This window comes from Penicillium vulpinum (assembly GCF_028829585.1).
Source record: "Penicillium vulpinum strain IBT 29486 chromosome Unknown utg000001l_segment0_segment0, whole genome shotgun sequence".
Classification (NCBI taxonomy): domain Eukaryota; kingdom Fungi; phylum Ascomycota; class Eurotiomycetes; order Eurotiales; family Aspergillaceae; genus Penicillium; species Penicillium vulpinum.
This window is the reverse complement of record NW_026643241.1, coordinates 1,442,430-1,468,757: the sequence shown is the minus strand read 5'-3', so window position 1 is coordinate 1,468,757 and position 26,328 is coordinate 1,442,430. Positions and strand designations below refer to the sequence as shown.

Genomic DNA, 26,328 nt, shown 5'->3' with positions numbered 1-26,328 from the left:
GCCAGTCAATGGCTACATATGGCCATTTTGGGGATAGAGCTTGGCACTATCACCCATATCCAGGAGGATATCGCTCGTAAGCTAACCCTCCGCACCACAGAACACTAACGGAGATTCTAATAATCCATCAGAGAGTCTATTTAGCGATTATAACTAACACTTTCTCAAGCATCAATTTTAGCTATTATCTCTAGGACTATAGAATCTTTCCTCTTTACATCGTCGATCGCTATGCTGGGGCACACCCAATGATTGCGCGAACTACTACTACCTAGTGGGCGAGTTTCCACCCACGTTGGCGATACTCCCTCAACCGCCGTGCGGTAAACGGCTTCGACCAATGTGTCATCTATAACCGAGGGCTCTCGAATTCAGCAGTCGCTATACGTTGCGATTTTGATCGCCTTCTGCAGCCCGTTCGAACTGCCACTGCCTTCGCCAAGGAAACTGAGAACGACATGCTTCTCTCATCCCACCGGCAGAATACCCAAGCTTTGCAGGCAGCTACCGGCTCTTCTTTGGTCCACTTAAACCCCCAGGAGTAGGTAGATAGGACCTTTTTAGTGGTCCCTCTGATGTGACTCGTCATTTGTGACCTTCCTACATTGTTTCTATATCAGACGAACTCCTGAAATAAACGATGACAAGAAAGGCTGAACTTTTGTTATTATTAATAAGCCTTATCTTGTCAACTAGAGCCCAAATAGCAAGCAGACAATGATAATGATTTATAGGAGGCCTGTTCACGTGACCAAAACGAGGGAATGTGCCGTCCACAAGGTTTCCCCACCACAACTCCACAACTCCACAACATAACTCCTCCTCTGATTGGTGGCGTGTGACAGACCTTACGGGATATTGGTGACTTGACTACTTTATATGAACAAGTGCAACTTGATATACGTGCTGGCATAAGTAAGTTGCTATACGCTTCTCTTGACCTCTTGCATACTAAATTCCTACAGCGCTCCAATTCCCATGGTGCCCTTAGGGAAGACTTCTCGGATCAAGTTGCGACCGTCTTTCATCTGTCACCATAGAGTCAGGATGGAGTGAATCCTGAGATGCTTTGATGGATGATATGGACCTTTTATTGGTCGGCAGAAATGGATCCGCTCGCGCTGTTGCCATCCTGAAGTGGACTGAGCCGTCAACGAGAAGTATGTTCAAGATTTCGAGTTTCATTAATCGATTTACTAACATCGCTTCGGAGGTTTCACTAGTGAAGCTGCAACTCCTCAATGACAGAATTGACTCGTCAAGAAGTATTTGATCCTCGCCTCTTATCTGAACCAACACGTACCCAACCTCCAAACACTGATCCCCTATACTGGATAATAAGGATCCAGGTCGGAGCGATACTAGGAATGTTAGTACAGTTCCTAAGATAGTATCTTAAGGAATACGATCTTATTTAGCTATAATTTGGACACTGTACGGTAGAATTAGGTAGTATGTGTGGGAGAGGAATCATAGAGTATACATAGGAAAGTCGTCTACACAGTTTCTGCCCCTTTCCAATTTTTTTTTGGCTCTCCACCTATAGAACTGACAAGGGGAAGAAAAAGTCTGAAAAAAAGAAAGAAATCTAACAAGACTGCATAAGCGGCTAGCATGAAAAGGGAGATAATCTACTCCGGGGAACGGACACCGAAAACGTGAAATTTGGTTATTTCGAACTTCTATTCAATTAGAAGTGTGATTTAGGTTCTTATTTCCTTGGAAAAAGCATACTGTAAACTATGGAGTAAAGAAACCAATATCACGCAGCAAGGAGGTTCAATAGGGAGTGGATCATGAACTCCAAGCCGGATCCTGCATTTTACGTGGCGCACGCGATCACAGCTCATATACGGAGTACTATTTATTCAATACAAGGTACGTGTATCACACACCTCTAGAACTGGTAGAACTTCTCAAGCCATTTTTGTCTCTGATCAGGTCCTCGGGGCTAAAGCTGACATGTAGAGACGAGCTTCACTGCAAGGGGAAACTCTCTGATTTGAGACTAGAAACTCATGGACAGATGTCTCAGTTTTCACTGCAGGTTCCCGATATTTCCCACACCGAAGATATCGTGGCTATGTTGTATTCAAATTTCTTCCTTCTCATGGGTTGAATGCCACGCTGCTGATCGCCATTTCCCCGCAGATTCATTAACCACTCAAGATCAAGGCCTGATATTATCCTGCATTAAATCAAAGCCGACGAGAAGTCCGCATGATGATATCATGAAGGACCATGCATTTCGTGCATCTCTTGACTCGTGCCTTAATTTTTTGCCCTGGGCCTATTGGCGATGCGCTCAACCCACCTTTTGTTTTTCTTCTGCAGTCTTGATTTCTTACACCTCTCACCACACGCTTCTTCTCCACGCCTTTATTTGCGCCATGCCACTCTGTAGTCCGTCATCTGCAAGGCGCGCACCGAACTAGAGTCAGATAATTTCGATGCTCTTGTCTACTGACGCTACTAATTTCGTAGATCTGCATAGACCGCCTCTTGTCTTCCATGCGACGTGAAGATATGCCGTTTCTTCCGGAAACCGCTAGACCGCGTTTTTGGGCTTTGACTTTGAACTTGAGCCATTCTAGGAAAGTCTACAAACATTTACACGGCCCTTCCATCCATATCAACCCCTGTTCTGAACCCCCCTGGCATCACTCTATCCCTCTCTTAGCATGAATCTTCTCCAAATGTTGACAAAGGTCAGCAGATTAGCATCCTTGGAAATAATCAAGACATGCAGGTCTGCTGCTACCTACATTTTATTACTCCGTACGCCAAGCCGCTTTGATATTCCCCCATAGAGAGCACATTCTGGCATGCGGGTCTCGGAGGGACCTTTGGGTTCTCCCCCTCTCTTGGTAGGTTGGCTCGACTATAAAAATGTCGCTGACATTCCTCTCCTGTAAACACAACGCTGATCTCTTTCTTCAGTCGTCCTGTCAGAGTGGTGTCGCGCCAAGCTCCCAGAGCTGATTTCCTTTTCTGCAAATAAATAACACCACAGACTTGCTCCTGCATTGGATTTTGTGTATCTTACCATCTGTTCCGTCCAGCCCTGTCATAATGCAGCTGTATTGCCTCGGTCTGCTGGTCGCTTCCTTCGTGTCTTCCATTGGAGCACAGTCGACCTTCTCCCCTGCCCGTCCCCCGGCTATACCACTCGCTGTTAGGTCACCGTACCTGAGCACTTGGCTCAACGTAGGAAGTGATGGTGGGAATGGCGGGTACTTGGCTGGTCAATGGCCTGTCTTCTGGCAGTAAGTTGATCACTATGCTCCTTTGAGCTATATGCGAACTTTCCTTTTACTAATGAAATGCGAATAGGAACCAGATCAATGGATGGGCTGGTTTAATCCGCGTTGACGGGAATACCTATACCTGGATGGGCCTCCCGGGATCTAAAACCGTCAATCAGACCGCGTTTGAGTATACCTCGACTAAGAGCGTCTTCACTATGCACGTGGAGAATAAGCTTGAAATGAAGATTAGTTTCTTGTCGCCTGTTACACCTACCGATCTCAAGCGCCAGTCACTTGTTTTCTCCTATCTCAATGTCGAGGTCTCTTCCCTTGATGGCCAGAATCATAATGTGCAGGTCTACGCGGATATCTCTGCAGGTTGGTGCTCTAGTCTCTCTCTTTACATATAGTAGCTGACAAGAAGCTAGAATGGGTATCTGGTGACCGAAGTGCCATCGCAGAATGGGAGTATGGTACCACTGACGGCGTGGCCTACCACAAGGTACACAGACAGTCTCAGCTGGCCTTTTCTCAAAAGAACGAGCAGGCCGAATGGGGTAACTGGTACTGGGCCACCGATGACTCAAAAGGCATGACTTACCAATCTGGCGTTGATAACGATGTCCGTGGTCAGTTCACAAAAAACGGAAAACTCACCAATGGCCGCGATACCAACTTCCGGGCTATCTCCAACAGTTGGCCCGTATTTGGGTTCTCATCTGATCTAGGCCCGGTCGGCTCTTCTCCCGCCAGCGTACTCTACTCACTCGGTCTGACACAAGATGAAGCCATTCAATACGAGGGAAGTTCGGCGTATGCCCCGGTACCGTCCTTGTGGAAGAGCTATTTCAATACAGAGTTGGCCGCTCTTTCATTTTTCCACAAGGATTATAGCGAATCAAGCAAACTTGCGGGCTCTTTCGATAGCAGAGTGGCCCAAGACTCAATTGCCACAGCTGGCCAAGACTACCTCACTCTTACTTCGCTTTCGGTTCGACAGGCATTTGGTGCCACACAACTTTGTGGTACAAAGGACAAAATGTATCTCTTCCTGAAGGAAATCTCTTCCGATGGCAACATGAACACCGTGGATGTTGTCTTCCCAGCCTACCCGATTTTCCTGTATACCAACCCCGAACTCCTGAAGCTCGTTCTCACTCCTCTGTTTGAGAACCAGGAGGCTGGAAAGTACCCAAATAGCTATTCCATGCATGATCTAGGCTCATCTTACCCGAATGCCACGGGTCACTCCGATGGCAACGACGAGAAAATGCCATTAGAAGAGTGCGGAAATATGCTGATTATGTCTTTGGCTTACGCGCAGAAGTCGGGTGACTCTGGCTTTTTGAACGACCACTACCATCTGCTCAAGCAGTGGACCAGTTATTTGGTTCAGGACTCGCTTTACCCTGCAAATCAGATCTCTACGGACGACTTTGCTGGCTCCCTAGCGTGAGTTAACCCCCTCCTTCTCTCAACTTTTCAAAGCTGACCGGTATGATTAGCAATCAAACCAACCTCGCACTCAAGGGCATGATCGGTATTCAGGCCATGGCAGTCATTGCCAAACAGACTGGTCACACCGCCGATGCTGCTAATTATTCGAGCATTGCCAAAGACTACATCAACCAGTGGCAGGACCTAGCTATTGCGAAGGATGCCAACCCGCCCCGAACAACTTTGTCGTACGGCAACACCGCTAGCCATGGTAGGTTCAGCCCTCTGTTTCGACATGATGAAGCCTTGCTTACTATTTCTGCAGGTCTGCTCTACAACCTCTTTGCCGATGCCCAGCTGGGCCTGAATCTTGTTCCACAGTCTGTCTATCAGATGCAGAGTAACTTCTATCTAACTGTTGATAACAAGTACGGTGTGCCCCTAGACACTCGCCACACATATACCAAAGGTAACAGTCCGTCAGATCTCTATGTATTGTCAAATTACTCACAATTCGATAGGTGACTGGGAGTGCTTTGCAGCAGCGATCAGTTCAGTCGACACTCGGGCTATGTTTATCAAGGATCTCGCGACCTGGATTAACGAGACACCGACTAACCGACCCCTGACTGATCTGTACGACACTATTTCGGGAAAGTATGTCAACCTACCCTCAAGCCTGTAATAGTCCTTGCTAATGAAACCTAGTTACCCGCAAAATACTTTCGTCGCTCGCCCCGTCATGGGTGGTAGCTTTGCTCCTATCCTCGTCCGCTAACGGATCCCTTCGCTTCTTGTCGATTTGTTTCACTTATAACGCCTACTGGCTTTCTTTTCCCTGGTGAAGCTCGCTTTTCTCCCAAAAGACTTTCGCTCAGAAGTTCTGGTCCAGTACATTTACCACTACTAAAAGTGGAGGACGTGCCGGATACCTTCCATTCGCTTCATTGATTTCAGGCTTTGTAATGGCCTTTCTTGCTTATACCCATCCATAGCCTAGCCTTTTGGCATGGGCTGCACAAGTTTTGTTGAAATCATCACATATACATATATCTGAGTATGTGATGATTTCAGACATGCATGAATATATGTTTTTGCCCTCTCTTCATGTTACCTAGGGATATGTTTAGATGCTTCAACATCAGGACATAAATTTTATAACAAATCCGTGCTGCAATACGATGCAATCTCGCAAAGTCAGTATTTGCCTGCCTGTTTACGACTCAAACCTCTCTCTCTCTTTGTCCCCATAAAACATATAAAGAGCTCCATAGCAGTGGGTAGTTCATCATCCACATTCATTCTACATAATCTTCAGAGTTCCTCTGCTCATAACGTTCATCAGTTACGAGCCCAGCCTCTTAAATTCCCGATCCCTGTCATTGAACTCGCTTGTGGGATTGGCTACAAAGATAATCTCGCCATTAGTTCTAATTCTTAGGTCTCCACCAGTGCATGGTGGTTACTGCCTGAGTGAGCATTCGGAATTATCACGTCTCTATCATCGCCCCTCTGTACACAATTAATTTGGCGACAAAAGGCATATAAAAGGACCCACTGTCTTTTTTGACGTATAGTAAAGGATATATCATAGGACCACGACGCCTACGATTGGTTTTATTAGAAATACCGATTCTCCGAGGTTTTCAACGATTCCCTTTATATAAATACCATAACCGTGTGTATAGAAAGCTCTGATTTTCTTTTTACGCGTCTTTTGCTAACAAGTTACCGGTATATAGAGAGGCGGTAAGGAAAGCTTGATAGCCCGAGCACGCAGGCCACAACCATCATGCACTGGTGGACGCCTAACAATTAGCACTAATGGCGAGATCATTCATCAGCTTTTGTAACCCACCCCATAAGCGAGTTCAATGACAGGGATTGGAATCAAGAAACTGGGCTCATAAGTGATGAATGCTAGTGAGGAGTTGTACCTGAAAGATATACGTCGATAAAGTGCAGGATCTATGATATTCAATCTGTGGAATGCCCAGGTGGGAATAATATATGACAAAATTGTTATGGAACAAAGGTAGATCCGGGGGTAAATGGATCATGGCGGTCAGCGGATGTTCAATGGTGGCCTGCGTATATCTACGACCTTTGCACATGCATACTCAAGCTTCTTCTCGGTATGATGAAGCAGATTACGGGATAGAACCTAAAGGGCAGTTATATACTATTATCAGAGGCAGTTGGAGTAGAATTTATAGAGCATAAACAATAGGACTTGATCTATTTGAATGCAGTTCAAGTTGAGCTGTTAATAATTCTTCCCAGGTGGCTGAGTGGGTGAGAGACACTGGATTTATCTGATTGCTGAATGGAATAATGAGTCCGGTTGATACTGCCTTGGGAAATTCAGTTAATGGTGAAACTGATGAGGGTTTCGATCCTGCGCTGGGAGTAGTTGGAGGGATTATCCTTTTTTCTTTTTTTGTGCTTGGCCAGTTAAGAGACCAGTATTATCATCCCATCAACATCTCTTTCCAACGAGTGAAGGAAGGATAGCACCTTCCTCGCTACATCAGGTCCTTCCAATGTTCTGACACTTGGTATATTAGTATGTATAGGCTACGAGATGGCCCAGAGGGATTTCACTCTTTCTTCTAATGTTTCCCACAACATTTGTCACATGTCTTTATTTTACTTGGTTCTTTCCAAGCCTCTAAGGCGAGCTTGCTAGGGATTTGTATATATCACAACTTCATGGCACCATCGAGGGATCGCAAAATAAATAAGCGATATCCAGCAAAGATCTTGTTCTTCTAGTTAAAATTTAAAACAGTGCATATTGAGTCCTCGACCAGAAATGGGAGAATCTTTAGATCCGAAGACCGTATGTATCAAACCTTCATATATATGGGTCAAATTATTTGATGATGGAGAGTAGTATGTTCACTCGGACTTTCCATCCCAAGCATCGAAAGACCGAATCAGATCTGATATAAATTAGCCAGAGTTCTTCAAAGGGAGAATGAATGAAAAAGAGAACATAGAACATACCATAATAAAGCATCATGCCTTCAAGATGCACATCCAAGCGGATTCGCTCATCTACAGTATGAATATTCAGCGATCCGCCAGCACGGCCCGGGCTCCAACGGTAGATATTCTCCGACAAAGCCCAGTAGAAGCGCGTGTCTGTGTTTCCAGTCATGACGTCTCCCGTGACAATAACTGTTGGCTTAGCTTTAGACGTAGACTTGGAAACTGGGTTCGGATGAGACTCAAAAACACTACGTGCCACTCCGGCGAAGTGTGCCCACACCTTCGAAGTGAGCGGATCTGTTGGGGAGATTGGAGCCGGGGAAAGAGGTTCATCAAGAGGAGACAGTGTGAGAGTACGGTCACTCACATCACCTTTCATGGAATCTGCCATGGCGTCAAAGGCAACACGTATAGTAAGGTTGTGGGATTCCGCAATAGGGGTGATAAGTCGGATAGCGCGCTCAAGTAACTGATTGGGCGTCTGATGTAGTCCCACGCGATAGTTGACGACCGCTGAGATCTTCTCTGGTAGTGCGTTTGTCTTCACACCGCCGTGAATCAGGTCTGCTGCCTGCGATGTCTGCATAGTATAGCGGACTGCGGGACCGCGGGAGCTGGCAACAGCCTCGCCTAGAGCAGCAGGGTCATTTGCTGCCAGCTTATCGGATAACCAGTTCTCAACGTAGTCAGGCGAGTACCGTGCCTGGCACGCCAGCATCCCGTAAGCAGGATGGTTACTATCCAGCCAGGCAGGGAACAGCTCTTTCCGCTCAAGGTTGTACAAAATCTCGGCCATGATACCGATGCCGGTGTGTGCTGGTGGGATAGAGCTGTGGCCACCAGGCACGGCAATGTCGATAATGAGGTCGAGGCTACCCTTCTCGCCGACAGCTGGGAGAGCATACAGGATCTCACCGTTAGGGTCGGACTCATCACCTAGGGTCTCCAGTCCCATCCCACCCTCGTCGAGGATGAATTCAATGGAGTCTTTGCCGTACCTTTCCTCCAGAACATTTGAAATTGCTCCGGCGCCTAGGAAGCCGTGCGATTCCTCGTCGTACCCGAATGCGAACAGTACCGAGCGCTGTGGCTTCCAGTCCTGCGCGAGCAGGTCTTCGGCTACGGACATGAGTCCGATAAGAACGTTTTTGCAGTCACTTGCGCCGCGCCCCCAGATCCATTCGCCATCAAAGAAACCTGAGAAGGGCGGGTAAGTCCAGTCTGATGGGTCGTCGATGGGAACAACGTCCTGGTGGGCCATGAAAAGTACCGGCTTGCGTGAAGTGTCAACTCCCTCGAAGGTGAAGACTAGACCAAGACGGTTAATGTGCTCAACCTTGGCGCGGTTGTGTCTATGTGGTTTATTTTTAGCATTTTCTCCTTTCATTCATGGGTGACGGACGATATTCAATATTGGGCAATTTCTTACACAAGTGGGAACATCTCCTTCAACAGCGATTGGAATTTGACTACGGGCTCAAAGACCTCGTCGTATGGATCGACCGCATAATCACCCACGGTAGTTGGGATCTGCACCGCACGCGAGAGCCGATCTGCCTGACGGGCACGGAATGTATCGTCGGAGAGGAAGGTTTCTGACGAGTGCAAGCCATCATTGGGGATGCTGACCTTGGGTGGCTGTGGACAGGTTTCCCGTGTAGATGGGTATGCTAGCGGGTTATCATGACTGACCGACAGATCGGCATCGGGGAAGAGAAGCTGCTGTATGGGGATATTGAGCGCTAGCGATGGCACTGCGGCCAGGCCGAGGAGCGAGAGGGTTTTCATGGTCGGCTTCAATTGATTCAATACTTTCGAGTGAAAATATCTAAAGATATTTGAAAAATGGCATGGAAAGATTCACGATATCTTGGAGAGAGCACGTCAACAATGGTTATCTTATCTTCTTCCCCTCTCGTCAGCTCGGTTGGCGGCTGTTGCCGATGGCGAATTGCCCTATCGGGTTGATTATTTTGCCGAGAGTTGGGGTAAGTGTAGTATCTTGTTGGAGTCCGCAAGACAAAAGGCCAGAAAGAGGGGGAAAGTTGTTGATTGGAAAGAGAGATGAGCTATCAGAAATAACTATCTTCTATCTTTAGCTGCAAGCCCGAACAATCAGGCGACCATCCTAATCTCACTGCCTGAGCGGGCTCCATCTCAACATGTGTATTCATTATGTTGGGGTTGAGAGTTCAACTTTAATTCTTGACCTTTGAATGGGTTAAAGCCACTTGGTTAGTATTTAAGCCAAGATAAAGTAGGCATCGCCGTTCCACGGCCATAAACTGAATAACAATGTCAAGTCTGTGCATTACTCGACATTTTCCCAAATTGGAATTTGCTTCTCTGGTACATAAAAGGGAGAAAACCAGATGGATATGATCAGCTTGTATATGATTGTTCACCAAGTCGAATAAGACAACAGCCTCTTCCGTCTAGTAAGCGATACTAAACATTTCCTCGGAATGTTATGGCAAGTCCTTATCCCTGCCAACCTTGGAATACCCTTAGATTCATATTATCCTTGCTGACTGTACGGGGTGTACTTGAGTGACTTGTTCTATTAGAATAATCATTAGTACCATGTATCGGTCGTCATAACTGATCCTAGTTTGACGTAGGTACCAGGAGCGCGAATCTCTACAATTAAGACGTATTTTGTGTCAACTTGGATCTGGTAGTAACATTGCAATATTGGTAAACCCCTGCTCCTGACCTTGCTTGATCTAATGAGTTCGCCGTCTTCTCTTCCAACCTGAACCGTCGATCATGCTGATATAGGCAATACCAATAGACCCCTGACTTACCTCGAAGAAATATAGCATCTTTGAAAAATTCAGAAAATACTGCTCGGGGAAATTCGGCGGGAAGATTCCATTGCGATTAACCTAACCCAACCAAGTCATTATTTCCTCCCCACCTGTGTTTTCTCTCCACCTGTGCGAGTTCCGTATCACTGGATCAAAATAAGGATACCTGAATCTGTTTTCCAGGTTCAATTGAAATCTCATACTTTGTACATAGAAAGGAAGAAGATAAGGGATAGGGACTGGTGTTTAACCTGATAAACAAGGCATCCACACAACACGGAAGCTTCGGCTGAACCATGGATCCAAAATAGGGTCGACACTCAATTTTAATGTCCGTGTCCCAACTATGCCGCGCTGGATACATACTAATAACTATTTGTAGAATATGCAGACCACCTAGAATAATCCAGAGCACTCCGTGAGGAGTACCAACGCACCAGAAAAGGAGGAACAAGGGGTCACCAGTGATAATCAGCAATGACCATCTCAGATTCCTTACAAAATGCAACATCCCTAAAACCGATCTTTACCAAATCAAGGCAAGCGGCAAACTAGAAACACGCGAACTGTTTCTCAAGTTCATCCCATTTGGCTCTTGAGGCTCCATCTTCCGTCATTGGTCACCCAAAACGCAACAAGTGGCTACACCTGGGGATGTCGATCGAGCGATCGTCACCTCGCAAGCCAATGAGGCTAATGAAACCTAGTGAGGCCCCAGAACGGGTTCAATAGAGCAAGTCGCTTAGTGTTTCAGGATAATCATTTGCTATATTCGGTAAGCCAATTGGACGTCGATGTCATCAGTCCCTACCTTGCTCCACAGAAAAACATTCGAAAATAACGGAGCCCGACGGGTGTTCCTCACAACGAACAAACGGTCGCTTTAAAGAAGCTTGATGGGGCCTTGTTTTCTCCCTCCCTGACATCTCTCTCTGCCTGTCAAACATCTCCCGTTCTTTTAATAATCTTTCCTTGAATTCTCGAATCCGCTCTCTCTTACCAAGCAATTTTCACTCTTTAGTTAATTCGTTGATTGAATACTCCGCCCCCAATCATGCATACCAACTACATTTTATCGGCTCTTGCCCTAGCCCTCCCCGTATACTCGGCCAGCTCCACCGCTGGTATGGGCTGCTACTCCAAAGTCGAATCATTCGAGAACCAAGGCCCCTACACCTACCAATCACCAGGATATTGCCGGGCCCAATGCGCAGGTAAAGATTTCAAGGTTGCTGCTCTGAGCCGTGGCGACATGTGCTACTGCGGCAACAAAATACCCTCGGGCGATGCGAAGATCGACGACGATAAATGCGACATGCCTTGCGTTGGATGGCCTGCAGGAAGCTGTGAGTTACCCACAATATTGTATATACCACGGCAACACGATCATGACTGACAGAATGGCTCTTATGTAGGTGGTGGCATGGATACATTCAGCTTAATCGAGGCGATTGAAGAAATACGACCCTCTGGGTCCGCAAACGCCTCTACTTCTATTGTTCCCACCGCTGCCACTGCAGCTGGCGGAATCATCGTCGCGCCCTCGACGGCTGGCGCCCCAACCGGCAACGCGACCGCGGCATCAAAGAATGCCAACGCTTTATCCATGTCTGCTACCTCTAGCGCAACTGCCTCACCCACACCCACGGATAATGCTGCTGGAACAATCCGCGGAGGATCATCGCTTCTTGGCGCTGTTATCGCGGGTATGGGGTTACTTCTGTGAACTCCCAGCTTTCCTTTCCAAAGCCACCTCTATACTGTCGTTTTGATTCCATGTAGTCTACATTGCATGTACAGTTCTTTCGCTGGTTCGTCAACAGGGTGATCATGATATCAGGGGTAATACCCTGTGCTTGTTTCTGTTTCTTGTGCTGGATCCGCTGGTCGGATTTAGGATGCATTGAGCATTTACAGCTTGTCTTGGGATGGGCATCCTATACACTAGTTTTATTTTTGGGTTTGCGTGACCAATTTATATTACCACCCCCTATTTACTACCGGATGGACTTCGATATCCTTCTCGGCCAATTTAAGATTTTGCCAATGGCATTTTTAAAGAAAGTAATGCTCAAGATAGATCATTAATAGGGCGATTGACATGCGCTAGCTAACTTGAAATAAGTATGCAGTAGATGCTTCATCTAGGGAGCTAGAAAGCTGCCTAGACCACCTTCTCGACGACCCTTAACGTGAGAGGAATGTACTATTTCCTCTACTATGCGCAAATTTCCGAAGCTAGACCGAAGCTACTTCTCATCTTTTACCCACTTTCTTCCGTAACTCCCGTTTGTTCGTGACTTTGACCAATAATATTCGTGCGTCCCGCCCTCGCCTATATGTTGTCGCGTGGTCTTTCTACTGACCCGGAGGGTACTAGGCTCCGTACTCCGGCACCTGTACATTCACCGACCTCTAGAGACTTACACCGCAACCTGCCATGCCAGCGCAGAAGCTTTTACCTTTCGATCTTGTCTGGGCGGACATGGTCCCACTCACACATGCACCTTGTGCAAGGCCGACACCATGTGTTCCGCTGATACAGTTTCCCACCACTCCTGCAGTAATATTCACACATGCTGGATTGCAGGGATATATTTCACGAAGAATCTCTGGATCGCGCTCGTAGGGGCCGTGGCTATTTTTCCTTAATGGGTCTTCGTAGGCACTACCACCACCTCTGCTGCCACTGCGGTTATGAGAGCGTCGCTGTGCCTTTTCCCAGCACGATTCAAGCTGGGCGGTCTTTGTCTGTATTGCTCTTGGATCAGACTGGGCCAGGATGCGAACTGCGTTATGGGACGAAATATGTGGTCCTTGACTTCTACCGTCGGTGGTAGTATCAGCACTGTCGTGAAGACGAGCAGCGTTGGTTTTTGCATGGAGGGTAGACGGCGATATCAACCTGCTCAGTCCCTGATTGCTGGATTCACGCAGTGCCTCGCAATACCAACAGATACATTCACTATATATCTTGCCGCCAGTGAGTTTTTGATATTGCTTTGAGGTCCAGGCAAATGCGTCATTGAGCTTTATTTCGTCGATTTTGTCGTCATGGTTAATGAATATGCCTTCTGTCTGCGCAGTAGAGAAGGTGTAATAGCGGGCGGGAGAAAGCTGGTGCGTGTGCCAAATCAAGTCGATGTCTAGAGTGGGTACAACAGCATGGCCTTTATTCTTGGCCATTATTTGGAAGAACATATCGTACTTGCTGACGAAGTGACCCATGGTCGATCTCAGGTTTGGTGAACGTATCCAACCGATCTTATCCATCTTGTCCACAAATGTCCCTTGCCGTATGACCGCCCCGACCAAGTCGATGGCGAAGGGGGATGAGTTGTCCCAATACCGGGAGAGCATATTCCGAAGAGATATCCTTTCTGGCATACTTGAATTCCCGGCGGCCAGTATTGTCTTGTTCACGCGGCGCATCAATGAACGACTCTTCAAAAATCCTTCGAGATGGTCGCGGATAGTTTCAATGGTGGCGCTTCCATTTTCAGTGAGGTCCGTAAGCTGCAGGAGCTCACTTCTCATGCCTTCTTTGATAAGCTGATTGGGGAAGGACGCGTTATCGTCATTTTCATCGTCGGCGGGAGTACCATTCTGCGACAAAAGTGTGCCCGGCATAGGCAAATCATCTTTCAACAACTTCTGGACATCATTGCGAAATTTCTGCACACGAAGACTATCGTGTGTGATACTGAATTTGCATGCTGGGCATGAAGCCCTCAACGATTTGTCTGCATATCCAATGCAGTGTGCAAAAGCGACATCTGGATCGCACCCAATCGATCCTTCCGTCCAGGGTGCAATGATTTCCTGCTTACATCCCAAGCAAAACAGAGCTTTTGTGGGGGTGTCGTCAATATTTTCCCAGGACTGACCAGTTCTTGTCTCGAAGTTTATCCTCGCTTTGCTGCCCGGGTAGAAGACAAGTGTCTCATCGTCGATGGATGCGTTTACTACATCCCATGGCAACCCAGTTGCCCAGAGGCTCATTTTGGATTGACGCAAACAATCCTCGAGAAAAGCATGCGGATTAAGCATATATGCATGCCAGACCATGAGAACATCTAGCTAGTAAGTTAGGAAAAATGACACAGACAAAAGATTTAGGGTAGCTGACCAAGTGGTGGCATCATATCAGTAGACCAAGCTATCTTGGCTTCCGATGAGCTGTCCAGCATCGAGATGCGACTAGAATTGAGGCTCGGTAGGCAAGTCTGCCACCAAACAGTAAATCGCTCCACAGCTCTGGCCACATAAACAGCCCATCTCTTTTCTTGAATGCGGACAGCTGCCTGTGATTGTTTGCGGGGGTCTGGAAAATTCCTGATCTCACTATCGCAAACCCCGAAGAGTTTATCTGTTCCCCTAATGAAGTTGCGAAGTTTGGCGGTCGCCGCCAAAAACTTCAGGTGAGTGATACATTCATTAATACCCACCGTCTCCTCAGATGTAGAAACCCCATCGCGGGAAATACTGTGTGATACATTTGGCTGTTGGTAGGTCGGTGGCTCATCAATGGGCTCGGTTATAGAAGAGTATGGTGGAGGGTTGGATACTGCCTCGGCACTCTTGCCACTAGCAAAATTTGGATTTCCCATTTTCAGCGAGTGAACAGTAGAAGGAAGAATGAGAGAACTGGCGCACAAGACGTACCAGACATAAAAAAAAAAAGGGAAATGTTGAAGTTAAAATACCTGGGGGATGATCATCGTATTCTACTGCGCATAACATACAACATAGCCCCAAATGAGGCCAAGTGGGGGCTACAATAAAGGAAAATCATGACACAACGCCAAGAGCCTAGTTCTTACTCTGTACTGGTAACTCAACTTGACTTTCATATCTCTTAGGCAGAAACCATTATTAGAATCAGCAACTTTGACCTGGTAAATCTGGAAATCTCCTTATGTCTTCCATCAGCTCACTGGCTAGTCCAAGTTTTGATTTCAGGTCCGAGGTTTAGGAGTATTATTCAGAAGAATACGACATTCGTCTGAGAAAGCATCGAAAAAATGCCGTCGAAAGCCTCTTCAGAAAGCCGGGAGCCTGCTCAGCCAGGCAGTAGTGACACCGAACCTCTGATACAGAATCAAGTAGGTACATCCCTCTATCAGGATACAAAAACCTAACCAGCATTCTACGAGATAGATGGAATACCGACCAAGGTCCCGGAGGTCACGACAGAATGACTGGATTTATGCCTCCGAAAGGTGTGTTAGGCTATTCGCTTGAGGTCGTTTTCATTCATATTGGAAGACTAACATTCAAATCTGCACCATAGTTTCACTATTTTATCGTCGCTTGGGCTGTGTGCCGAATATACGTGCTTTTTTTGTACTTCAACTTGCTAGTCAATCTTTAGTACGTGAGTTCTTGACAAAATATATGTGTTGTCGTTGAAGTGAAGTGAATTCGATAAAGATAAACTGCGTATACTTTCACGTAAAATATTATTGCGTTAAGAGAACAAGATTCTCATATTTTTACCAAGCCTCAGCAATGGCTTGAAATTGGGGCCAACATGCTTGATCTGTAGCTGTGGGGTTATAATTCTCAAGCGTTTTCTCCGAGCTGCGGCTCTGGGGCACGAAGGGGGGGGATAGGGCGATGGGGCAGTGATGGGGGCCAAAACGCCAAAACTTCCCTGAAATTCGCGCAACATTTCTTACGGGCAAAGTGGCCTTCTATTTTGGACTCAAAAATTTCAGAAATCACTTCTTTAAAAGCGACAAAAAAAAAGCCGGGCCTTAAACAGTGGTTTAATCCTCGATCTCATGTACAAATGATCCACTACCAAAGTTGACTGTGGATGAGCCAGATCTGCAAGGCTGCGCCCAGCCAAGACAAGAGGCACTGCTGTTTGTTTAATTTTGGACGGGCACTCTCTATCTACCTTCAAATAACCCAGGTCTCGCCCCCAATGACAGTATGATAGACATATCTTCTTCAGTCTTTTTGGATTGCATATCATTTCGTCTCCTTAAACCGCCAACATGTCCATCGCATCAGCCTCTGAAACTAGCAGGGTTAGGTTAGGTTTACGTACCTTTGCTATTCAAACATCAATACCGTTCGGTGAGAGCGCAGTCTAAATAACCCCAGATCGGCGTCCCAGGAGTTTGGTCCTTGACCAACGCCCTCCTAATTGTCCTCGAGCGCCCTGTCCACCCCGGCACCCATATTGCTCTGGATTCAATCTTCGCGATTCCTCTATCGTTTTACGGAATCTCTGGCCTTATAGAACAGACTAATACTACTGAATATTATTTTGATGGAAACGCAGGGCACACGAAGGGCATAGTTCTCGCTGCTTTCTCACTCATGGTCGTCAATAGGTAAGGATTTTACCATGCAATGGCTTAATATATGACTATGCGCTAACATATCCAATCCTAGTGTCCTGCATTTGATGCACTTTGTCCTGGGTTGCTACGATGTACACCGGAGACGCCATGCTTTATCATTCGACTACGATCCTCAGAAGGAAAATATTCAGTACTCAGTCTAATTTTGACATCTTCGAGTTACTTACGAAAGGAACGGACGGATACAGGAAGTTTGCGGGATATTTGATGAATTTAGACAATACTTATATGCGCCCCGAGGTCATTACGAATTTCTGAACACATTTTTGCACTTAACCTCTGATCAAACACTTGAGATTATTTACGCTTCTTATCCCATTTCAAGTTATTAAACGTTGTGTTTTTGGAACTTTCTTGTGTTGTTCAAGTCGATTTCGCTAGCGACTTCAATCACTTTCCTCTGGGCCTTCGATCTCATCACCTCGTTCATCAACTAGAACCCGTGTTCCCAACTGGTCAGATGGTATATTGTCAGGGCATATGCCGAAGTCGAGGACCTACATGAATCAGCAAAATTATCAACAGCATATCATTTCGGATGCATACTAACCTCGACAAAAGATATACCTCCACGACGCACTGCTGCAACACAACGTTGGGCATCGAATCGGACCTTCCAGACACCGCTGAGATCCGTGAGAAGATCTCTTTCACACACACCAGTCCGTATGTCCCACATCTTAACACTCCTGTCAGAACCAGAGATTAATTTTTGCCCATCGTGCTGGAAGCATGCGATCTCTCCAGTATGACCGCTAAGCGTGTGTTGACATTGGCCATTCTCAGGATTCCAAACTCTAATGGTACTGTCTGCAGCCGCTGAAACCAGCAGATCTTCTTTCAAACCAAGTAGGCCCACTAAGGATGTATGGCCTTCAAGGTTATACAACAACGCACCTGTATCAATAGACCAGATTTTGACCGTGTGGTCCATTGATCCACTGATACAGCGGTTCCTCTTATGGTCCAAGGCTACGCTATAAACCTTGTGGTTATGGCCCTTCAGCCGATGCACCGATTCTCCGGTAGATATTTTCCAAACTCGTACAGTATTGTCGTAGCTACCGCTGACCAGAGTATCCCCATGGGCTACAAGTGCTCGCACGGAATGTTGATGACCAGTCAATACACGGATCAGATATGGACATTCTTCACCATTCTCAGCAGGGAAATATTGCGGGTCGCCAGGTTGGGGAAGTTTCCAAACTCGTAAGGTCGAATCACGGGAGCCGGAAATTATGAGAGGCTGTTCGGGCACCATCACTGGGGTTCCGTCTGGATTCTGATCAATCTGAACTGGGTGCAATATCTGTAAGCTCCGTAATGTGGACGTGTGACCGTTAAACACATGGGTGCACTCGGCTCTCGCAATGTCCCATACTCGGAGTGAGCGATCTGTTGACCCAGAGACCAGAGTGTTGCCATGGTATTCAAGTGCCCATATACCACCTTCGTGCCCTTCAAGTGTTGCGCGAAGCGCCCCGGTATTTGTATCATAGACATTTATTTTGCTGTTGTCGCTACCGACCACGATCTTGTCGGTATCAAATTGTAAACAGGTCACAACATATCGATCGTGTGCTCGGAAGGCAAGATGTCTCGGTGTATTCTTCCACATCGGATTTACAAGCGCGTGGCAAACGCGTTCTGTTTATCCAAGAGGTAAGATTGAAATAAGAAATAAGGAAGAAAAAAGAAAAAAGAAAAAGAAGGAGGGGTAGTAATACGAGGTATGCAAACTTTCTAAACTTCAAATGTTGTATTACAAGCTAGTAATTGCATGTAATATTGTAAAAGTTCCATTGCAAAGAGTTAACATGTATATAACCTAACCAAAAGGGTTAACCTGACTACTTCTGTTGTTTCTTTTTCTCCTGTTTCCCTTTGCGCTCTTGCTGCACTTGTCGCCTGTCAGCACTATTGCACTTTACACACTCACTTATTCGTCGCGGGAAGCTATCAGAATGGGTCGGGCATTGAACCAAATGGCCTAAGCGAACGCATCGCCAAGATTTAGCGTGTCCATCAGGACAGTTATGCTTGCCTAGGATATGCTTCGTTGCAACCTTCGTTGCAACCTTTGTAGTGACCTTGTCTTCTTTCGGAGTGTGACTTTTTTTCTTACCCCTACCCTTGGCCTTGCTTTTGCCCTTGCCCTTGCCCATATCGAGAGTCAGAACCTGATATTGAAGTAAAGGGTTTCCTTGAAAGTTTGATTAGATGCAAGTAATCAGTCCTTGCTGTCTTGGGGGTGATCTGGAGGGCTAATCTCTAGAAATATCTCTGTTTTTATACTATAGGCCATTTCTCCATCCGCTATTTACCGTATGGGAGTTACCGGTTGATGTAGCATGTTGTCAAAGTATTATTGTATGGTATCTTTATTTCTTTGTGCACATGTGTAGCCGATGCACTCCGAAACTCGCGAAACGAGTACCGTTCTTTGATGCTGTCTCGCAATTAAACCCATGAGCGTAGTATATCAAAGACGCGAAAGGCTTTGAACAAAGCAATTGCTTGGGCCTTGTGGAGCCGAGGTAGGTAATATGGCATAGTCTCTACTAGCGTGTTTATTCCTCATACATTCCATACAAAGCGATTGATCCCTAGTGTTTTGGCCTTGTATCCTAACTCGGTCCTTTCTTTAATTCTATGTTCTACTTTATGTCTCACTATCTCAGTGCAAAACACTTCCAGTCCGCTTCCTTCTCCCCCTTGAATCTTCTTTATGGGTGGTCATTCTCTACACGAGAAAACCCTCAAAAGAATCCTGAAGATTGACAAAGACCTGTTAAAGGGGATAGCAAAGAGAAATCCTAATCTCAAGTACGAAAATTCTTGCTTTGGTTTCATTGCACATCTTTTGAATAGTGTACCACCTAGTGTGGCAACTGCATCAAACGATATTAAGGAATGTTGCCTGACGGCGATCAATGTGTAAGATAACAATTCAATAATCCTTACAAAAAATAAGAAACTAGAGGAAAGGAATCCTCCCATCATCAACAATGTTTCTTCGTAGAGTAGCCCTGTACGAGGTAAAAAAATCACACATGCAAAGAAACAACGAAAGCAGAAACATAGGAATGAAAGTTCAAAACGTCATTTCCTATGCTCCTTGGGTATCTTGATAAACGCAACCAAACACAAGAACAAACTGTAACTGCCTTTATATCATCAATGGCTCAAATTAATTTGTTGCCTTCTCCAGGTTCGGTGGAAGTGGTCGGCCCTCTCTGTAAAATAACTCGTCAGAACAGCTTCCTACACACACGAAGGACGAAAGGATGTCTTACCTCAGATATTTTCTCTTCAAATTTCGAGCACGATCTTTACAATTGACCTGAGAACGACGCTCAAGCAAGGGGCCGCCCTCAGATGCAGGGCAAGCGTTGTCTTGCTTCTTTATGGTGGCAAAGGCAGTGCCAAAAATTCCCATGAGGCTGATCAGACGTTGATCTTCTTCCTCTGTCCACCTATGGCTAGTCCTGGGGGTTGACCGCCGATTTATTGTCGCTGCCTGGATATTGGAGGCTTCCCAACGACTCTGGGTACTAGAAGGCGGTTTGAGCTGTTCAGCGGTGGTCTCTTCATCAGTGGCCTCGTCACTATCAGCTGTCTGGGCCCTTTGGGAGACTTGTGTCGAGTTGGAGTTGTGGACTGATGTATTGATACTCGCCTGCAACCGTTCCGAGGGAGATCCCGCAGTGTCCTCGGGACGCTGTCGCTTGGCGGCAGGCCGGGTTTGTTGAGGCTTCTCAATCCTGCGCCTGGGATCCACTTCTTGATTATTTTGCTCGAATTCAATGTCTGACCCATCACTTGAGTCATCATCCAGGATATCAGCATTGCGATTTCGCTTTCCCAACACAGTCCCTGCACTTGGACCATCGTACTGGCTGATCGGCGACACAACTCCAGCATTTTTCTGCTTGTCGAGGAAGCGCCGAGCGACTGGAATTGATCTTTGTGTGTTTTCATCTTTAGGCGAATCGAAGAAACGAGAAGGATGGGGATTGTGGCTGACTCGACTGATTCTAGAGGAGGTAGGGGGGCTAGTCGATGTCATAACATCCGTTTCTGGGCCCCGACCGAGGTCCAATTCCTCATCATTGTTCACATATGTAGAGTCGTCACCGATGTCTGTATATCTCCGCTCAGGGGATTCTTGAATTTCGGGAGGCTCGGCTCGGAGACCAATAGAAGAGCCAGGATTAATCCCTTGGGCCACAATGCTTGTGTTCGTGGAAATATTTCGCGCCTGCGATTCAAGGTTTGAGAGAGATTGTTGATGGCTAGTAGCCTGTCGCCTCATGAGTGCCGCGAATGAGGCCGGGTCTCGGAAGTTGCTGTAGATGGAAAGTTAGTAGCTACAGAGAGAGGGGAAACTGTAGAACAGGCATACCCTTTGGACTTGCGCCGACTCGGATCCTTTGCTGTCGGCTGTGCGACTTGGCCGGGGGCACTTTGTTCAGGGAGCTTTTGAGGGGTGGTGCCGGAAGGAGAAGCGGTATTTTCAGGTATTTTGTCCACCTGAGGTGCCATTGCCATCAATCGTTCTTTCTGGGGGGACTGAGTCTGTTGGGGCAAGGGTCCCCGACGAGAGATTTCAGCACTTGGAGTCACTGTTGACACTTGGCGCCGACTGGGAGTTCCAGTCGGGACAGAAGTAAGACGGCGGATTGCGGGTGAGTTGTGCGCCTTTTCTGACAAGCGTCTGATATCATCCTTGATTTCCCTATCACGAGCATAGATCCAACGCGCAAGGTCCCGTTCAAACGAACGCCATCTGTATGCCTTTTTCAGACCATCAATATCAACGGAATCCCACTCAGAAAGTTCCTCATGAAGCTCATTGAACCTATCGCTAACGGCGAGGAGAAATTTCTCAGGGAGGTGTTCGGGGAGATGGCCATCCTCATCCTGTAACACACCCGGCAAATTGAACCCTCGGAAGGAGCTGGGTATATTCTGGGAGTCATCTTCGCTAGACACAAGGTCCATGGCAAAGACTTGTCTCAAGATGGAGACTGGGTTGAAGTCTTGCTCATGTTGTCGTCTTTCTAACTCCATGATGAAAAACTGTGTACGGATACCCAATGCAAGATTGAAGGTTGTCTCTGTGGAATTACTCGCCCCTATTTGCCTCGACATAGAACTTTCCGCAAGGTTGCTCATGACACATGCGGGAAACTGGGCATCAAGCTGTTGAATGACCTCCGACTGGGACTCGATACCCATGCTGGGGAGTAACATGTTGAGGGTCAACAGCGTGCAGTTTGTCATGTGTATATCTGCGATTGACGCATCAAATTGTGCGGAAGAAAGCAAGCGACGAGCCTGAGATATGTCCAAGAATGATTTGCCATCACGAGAAAGAGGAGAGTCCTCCAGTTCATCGGCCAGCCCTTCCACTGATCGCCTCAAGCGTTTATGGTTTGGGTGGTTAGGATCCACAAGCTTTTTGGACTCGGCTGCAAGGCTGTCCGGGTTCAAATCAGGGCGAACCACGAGAGTCATGACAAGAGTCGCCTGTTGTTGAACGAACGGCAAGTGAGTCGCGGTCTTATCGGCGACTTGAGAATCGACAGGTTCCACATCATTGTGACCTAGGGTGGTACCAGAGACATTGGTATGACCTTCATGGTTTTCGGGCGACTCTGGTATCACATCTCTGGGTACAATAAACCCGGGAGAAGGAGTTGAGGGCTCCTCAGCCAGCCCGCTCAGCCCTGATAAAGTCAGAACATGCTCAATTATGAAGCAGAAATGATGGAAACAGCAGAATCAAGAGTCAATGTGACAACAAAATGAAATGAGTATCGAGCGAGTCGCGGATTGTGGAGTACAGTTCCCCTAATGCATAGTGGCCTAGGCGACTCCACTGTGCGAAACGAACGACTCAAGAGCTGCTGTGATTGTGATGATAGCAAATCAGCAGGAATATTACCTACAATTTCGCTCCAATAGTCCTTTGTTTGGCATAAACCCAGAATTTAGTTCCCGGCTCCGACTGCGGGTCATGCGAGATCCCGTGATGTGTGCCATGGAAGGCGGTGGGCGATGTAGGGCACTGTACACGCGTTGTTGTTATAGCCTCGCTTTTGCACGCTTTGATGGAATTTTCATAAATCAAAAGAAGACCAGATGAAATTAAAAGATTTCTGATGGCTTCGTGGTGAGATGGGTGCGAATTCGATGGAGAACTCAAGAGTTCAGGGGGTAGAGATGCCAGGTGTCAGGGTTTTCGGGGCTGGGTTTTCGGAAAACCGGAATATTAATAAAGCGCGACCTGCTAAGCCGCCTTAGGGAAATTTGATACCTGATTCATGCCTCACTTACGCCTGATATATGAGGCCAAAAGACCCTAAACCCAGACCCTAAACACTAAACCTAAACACTAAACACTCCGTATACACAACCAATGGCATGATCAAAACTGGTCTGGTCTGTATTTTCGACCAAAGAGATTGTCTGCATTTTCGACTATACTCCTAGTCTGTATTTTTGACTATACTCCTGGTCTGTAAACCGAGGTCGGAGTTTGAATTAGAGCAAAAGAGTTCTTATTTCATACCTGTTGAAATAAATTATTAGAGGATGTGGCGTAACGTTGCTAAATAAAAAGAACCGTCAAAGTATCCAGGACTGTTAAATTTGAACTTAGAATGGATGAATTATGATTACATATCTAACTACTCGGTCCACAGGTGAGTACTGAGGTCGATCAGTGAGGTTTGTTCCTGTGAGATTTGGCATTCAAAAGAGAAAGAAAAAAGGTGAAATTATGAAACTGGTCATTGCGTGGGCCAGACATGTAATTATATCATTAAAACAGCCCTAGTTATGTCACAATATGCATTCATTCGACTTTTACAACAAATCAACCGCCAAAAACTGTAACGATAGGTTTCCGTGGACACATACAACCGCGGAGATGCAGTGCTTTTAAAAGATGGCTTCAATGAAGTAGATGATGCCAAACACGAGGAAAGCCACAGCACCGCCCAGAGTGACTATAGAATTCAGGATTAGCATCTTTTATAGATAGGAAAGGAAGTAGAGCGTACATACCAACACGCATGCTGACCCGGCCAGCGATGGCCCGTCCGCCAATGACGGCGGCTGCAGTGCAGATTCCATGACCAGCGCTAGCTCCGATCGTCACCCACCAATAGTCCTGGCCAGCTGCCATGGCAATGGTGGCAATTTGGCTGCGGTCGCCCCATTCGCCGAGGAAAGTCATGACAAAGGTCTGGACCCACGCGGGGCTGAGAAGCAGGGAAAAGAGGTTGGTCAGCCCAGAAACGACATCGTTCAACCGTTGCCGGGGTTGAGGGGAAGAGCCACGGGACGAGGATGAGGACAAGCTCTCGGGGGGCGAAGGCAGGCGGTTTCCGGAGCCGCGGGTCTTCGGACGGCCTCCAGCGCGACCTGCTTCAAGATTGTGAGGAGTAACCGAGGAGCGACGGCGGCCCATGCGCAATTGCTCGTGCTCCTTCTCTTCGAGCTCCGCCTCGACCTCTCGCATCTCTTCACCAACACCTTCATCTGGAGACATTTCACGACCTTCCTTGAGCATCTTCACACCGAAAACTAAGAACAAAATGGCAGCCATAAACTTGGTGAAGGTCTTAGGGATAAGAGTAGGAACTGCATGGCCTAGAACGGCCGAAAGAACAGTCATGCCAATCAAGGCGCTGAATGCGGCGCTGAACACCACCAAGCGGGGATGTCTCATGGCCATCAGAGCAGCCACAAGGAAAGTCTTGTCGCCGATTTCAGAGACAATAATCATGGTGAAAGAGAATATAAGGGAGTGCATTGCATCGGGGGTATCATGTTCGTGGTCGTGGTCTTGGGTCAATGAGGATGAGGGTGAACTCGAAGTTGACCCTGAGGCGACTGAGTCGTGGCCAAGACCCAGAGGATCACCCTTGACCGTGGCGGGGGGCTTGGGGGGTGGGATATCGTATGTCTTTTCAGGCAGCTCAGCGGGTTTCTAAATGCACATTAATTCCACTTGTTCGATCAAAAACCTCGGACTCGAGCGGATATATAGGAAGTCTTACCTCGAGCATACCAAGGCTTCCTGGACCCTCCGCAGAGCGGCTTCCACTCTCGGTCGTCGTGTCCTCGCTGTCAAAGACTACTTTCTTGGTCTCGCTATGTGGCAGCGGAGGCGCTTCCCTAGGCCCTCCGGGCACTTTTTCCGAGGCTAATTGATTCTCCTTTCCTTTCTCAGACACGCCACCCTCTGTCCCCCGTGTCCCTTCTTTCGGGCTCGCCCGATACGGATCATCCATAACGCCGCCGTTTGAGTGAGGAATCACTTTCCCGTCTTCGGTGCTCAGGTGCTCCGAAGAGGGAATCTTGGTGTCATATTTGGTAGAAATTTGATCAACATCATCGCTTCCCTTGACAACTTTGTTGTCCCGGTCTGCGTTGGTTTCCACCCACGGACCAGCGTGCGGTCTGCCATCCTTGCCATCCACAGGGACGTCCGGCGCCCCTTTGGCGACATTGGATGCAACTATATCCGAGTCAACGAGACGAGCATTGTTGCCAGCAATCTCACGCGAGACTCGGGAATCAATGTTGTCGTTGTATGTGTCGGCGAGTGCGGCCGAAATGGCAGGAAGAAGGAAAAGAAGGAAGGACGATTGGTTGATCTTCATGATGAACGGCGTTTCTCCCACAAAAAAGAGTGAATGGTGGTCTAATTGGCGGTTTTAATGTGTAGCCGATGATCTTTCACAACCACGAGGAGTAAAAGAGGAGGACTGATGTCAAAGGTGGGAGAATTCAAGTGATGCCACGACACTGGGTCGCGTGGGAGGATTTGATCGACACCCGGCAAATTTAAAAAACAAAGATAGACCTCGGAATGAATGTAGAGTAGTAAGAAAGAAATGGAGATATTAAGATGAAGTATATGAAGCAAATAACAAAAGAATTTGCAGCAAAGAAGGAGCATTCGCCTTGGATTTCCAAAGGGGTTCTCCACGTGACTTCCTGCGAACGGCCCCTGTAATGAAAATCGGCTGGATCTGGTTCTCCCCCTGGACGCAACTGGCAACTGATGTTGATATAGATGTGCTTTATCTGAATGAAGAACTGTAGGGTAGCCTGTTATTTGGCTCGTTGTGCATGCAATACATTTATGTTTTCCTACACCTCGTGATCCTTTTGTTTTGCTTTATATACTCCACATATATATGTACTTAGGATCTTGGTGGTGAGCTAATACAAGAAACTGACAACCTTCAAAACACACATTAGATTAAAAGTAAAATAGGTGTACCTCATAAATTGTACATATGCAGGTGCTTAGCTACATATCCTTATCCCTTCCAAGGTTAGCCCTGGAGGTTATATAACCACGTACTACGGAGTATATAACTATAAATTCCTAAGTGGGTAAAAAGTGGCTCCCAAAGAGTCCTGAAATTGCTAGTAAAT

At 47.0% G+C, this 26,328-nt stretch overlaps 8 protein-coding genes across 8 annotated transcripts; 3 read left to right on the top strand and 5 right to left on the bottom strand.

The window, feature by feature from the left end:
- Window positions 1–3,072: 3,072 nt before the first annotated feature.
- Window positions 3,073–5,463, top strand: gta1 (glutaminase GtaA; the record flags this gene model as incomplete). Its single annotated transcript, XM_057248227.1, has 7 exons — window positions 3,073–3,266; window positions 3,334–3,626; window positions 3,677–4,700; window positions 4,754–4,956; window positions 5,011–5,154; window positions 5,207–5,342; window positions 5,394–5,463. The coding sequence occupies 7 exons, from the start codon at window positions 3,073–3,075 to the stop codon at window positions 5,461–5,463; spliced, it is 2,064 nt and encodes a 687-aa protein (XP_057112659.1).
- Window positions 5,464–7,586: 2,123 nt separating this feature from the next.
- cps1 (Gly-Xaa carboxypeptidase) lies at window positions 7,587–9,467 on the bottom strand (the record flags this gene model as incomplete). The annotated part of the gene is made up of 3 exons (XM_057248226.1): window positions 7,587–7,630; window positions 7,695–9,031; window positions 9,109–9,467. The coding sequence occupies 3 exons, from the start codon at window positions 9,465–9,467 to the stop codon at window positions 7,587–7,589; spliced, it is 1,740 nt and encodes a 579-aa protein (XP_057112658.1).
- A 2,076-nt stretch (window positions 9,468–11,543) lies between these two features.
- N7479_000527 (WSC domain-containing protein) lies at window positions 11,544–12,215 on the top strand (the record flags this gene model as incomplete). Its single annotated transcript, XM_057248225.1, has 2 exons — window positions 11,544–11,835; window positions 11,905–12,215. The coding sequence occupies 2 exons, from the start codon at window positions 11,544–11,546 to the stop codon at window positions 12,213–12,215; spliced, it is 603 nt and encodes a 200-aa protein (XP_057112657.1).
- A 689-nt stretch (window positions 12,216–12,904) lies between these two features.
- N7479_000526 (glycine-rich domain-containing protein) lies at window positions 12,905–15,099 on the bottom strand (the record flags this gene model as incomplete). Its single annotated transcript, XM_057248224.1, has 2 exons — window positions 12,905–14,565; window positions 14,619–15,099. The coding sequence occupies 2 exons, from the start codon at window positions 15,097–15,099 to the stop codon at window positions 12,905–12,907; spliced, it is 2,142 nt and encodes a 713-aa protein (XP_057112656.1).
- Window positions 15,100–16,494: 1,395 nt separating this feature from the next.
- Window positions 16,495–17,009, top strand: N7479_000525 (uncharacterized protein; the record flags this gene model as incomplete). Its single annotated transcript, XM_057248223.1, has 3 exons — window positions 16,495–16,527; window positions 16,604–16,836; window positions 16,898–17,009. 3 exons carry the CDS (start codon window positions 16,495–16,497, stop codon window positions 17,007–17,009), a joined length of 378 nt encoding a protein of 125 aa, XP_057112655.1.
- A 243-nt stretch (window positions 17,010–17,252) lies between these two features.
- On the bottom strand, window positions 17,253–18,484 carry N7479_000524 (WD40 repeat domain-containing protein; the record flags this gene model as incomplete). The annotated part of the gene is made up of 2 exons (XM_057248222.1): window positions 17,253–17,363; window positions 17,417–18,484. 2 exons carry the CDS (start codon window positions 18,482–18,484, stop codon window positions 17,253–17,255), a joined length of 1,179 nt encoding a protein of 392 aa, XP_057112654.1.
- Window positions 18,485–20,056: 1,572 nt separating this feature from the next.
- On the bottom strand, window positions 20,057–22,914 carry N7479_000523 (uncharacterized protein; the record flags this gene model as incomplete). The annotated part of the gene is made up of 4 exons (XM_057248221.1): window positions 20,057–20,102; window positions 20,163–21,215; window positions 21,272–22,598; window positions 22,821–22,914. The coding sequence occupies 4 exons, from the start codon at window positions 22,912–22,914 to the stop codon at window positions 20,057–20,059; spliced, it is 2,520 nt and encodes an 839-aa protein (XP_057112653.1).
- Window positions 22,915–23,814: 900 nt separating this feature from the next.
- On the bottom strand, window positions 23,815–25,544 carry N7479_000522 (TMEM165/GDT1 family protein; the record flags this gene model as incomplete). The annotated part of the gene is made up of 3 exons (XM_057248220.1): window positions 23,815–23,882; window positions 23,941–24,868; window positions 24,939–25,544. 3 exons carry the CDS (start codon window positions 25,542–25,544, stop codon window positions 23,815–23,817), a joined length of 1,602 nt encoding a protein of 533 aa, XP_057112652.1.
- Window positions 25,545–26,328: the final 784 nt, after the last annotated feature.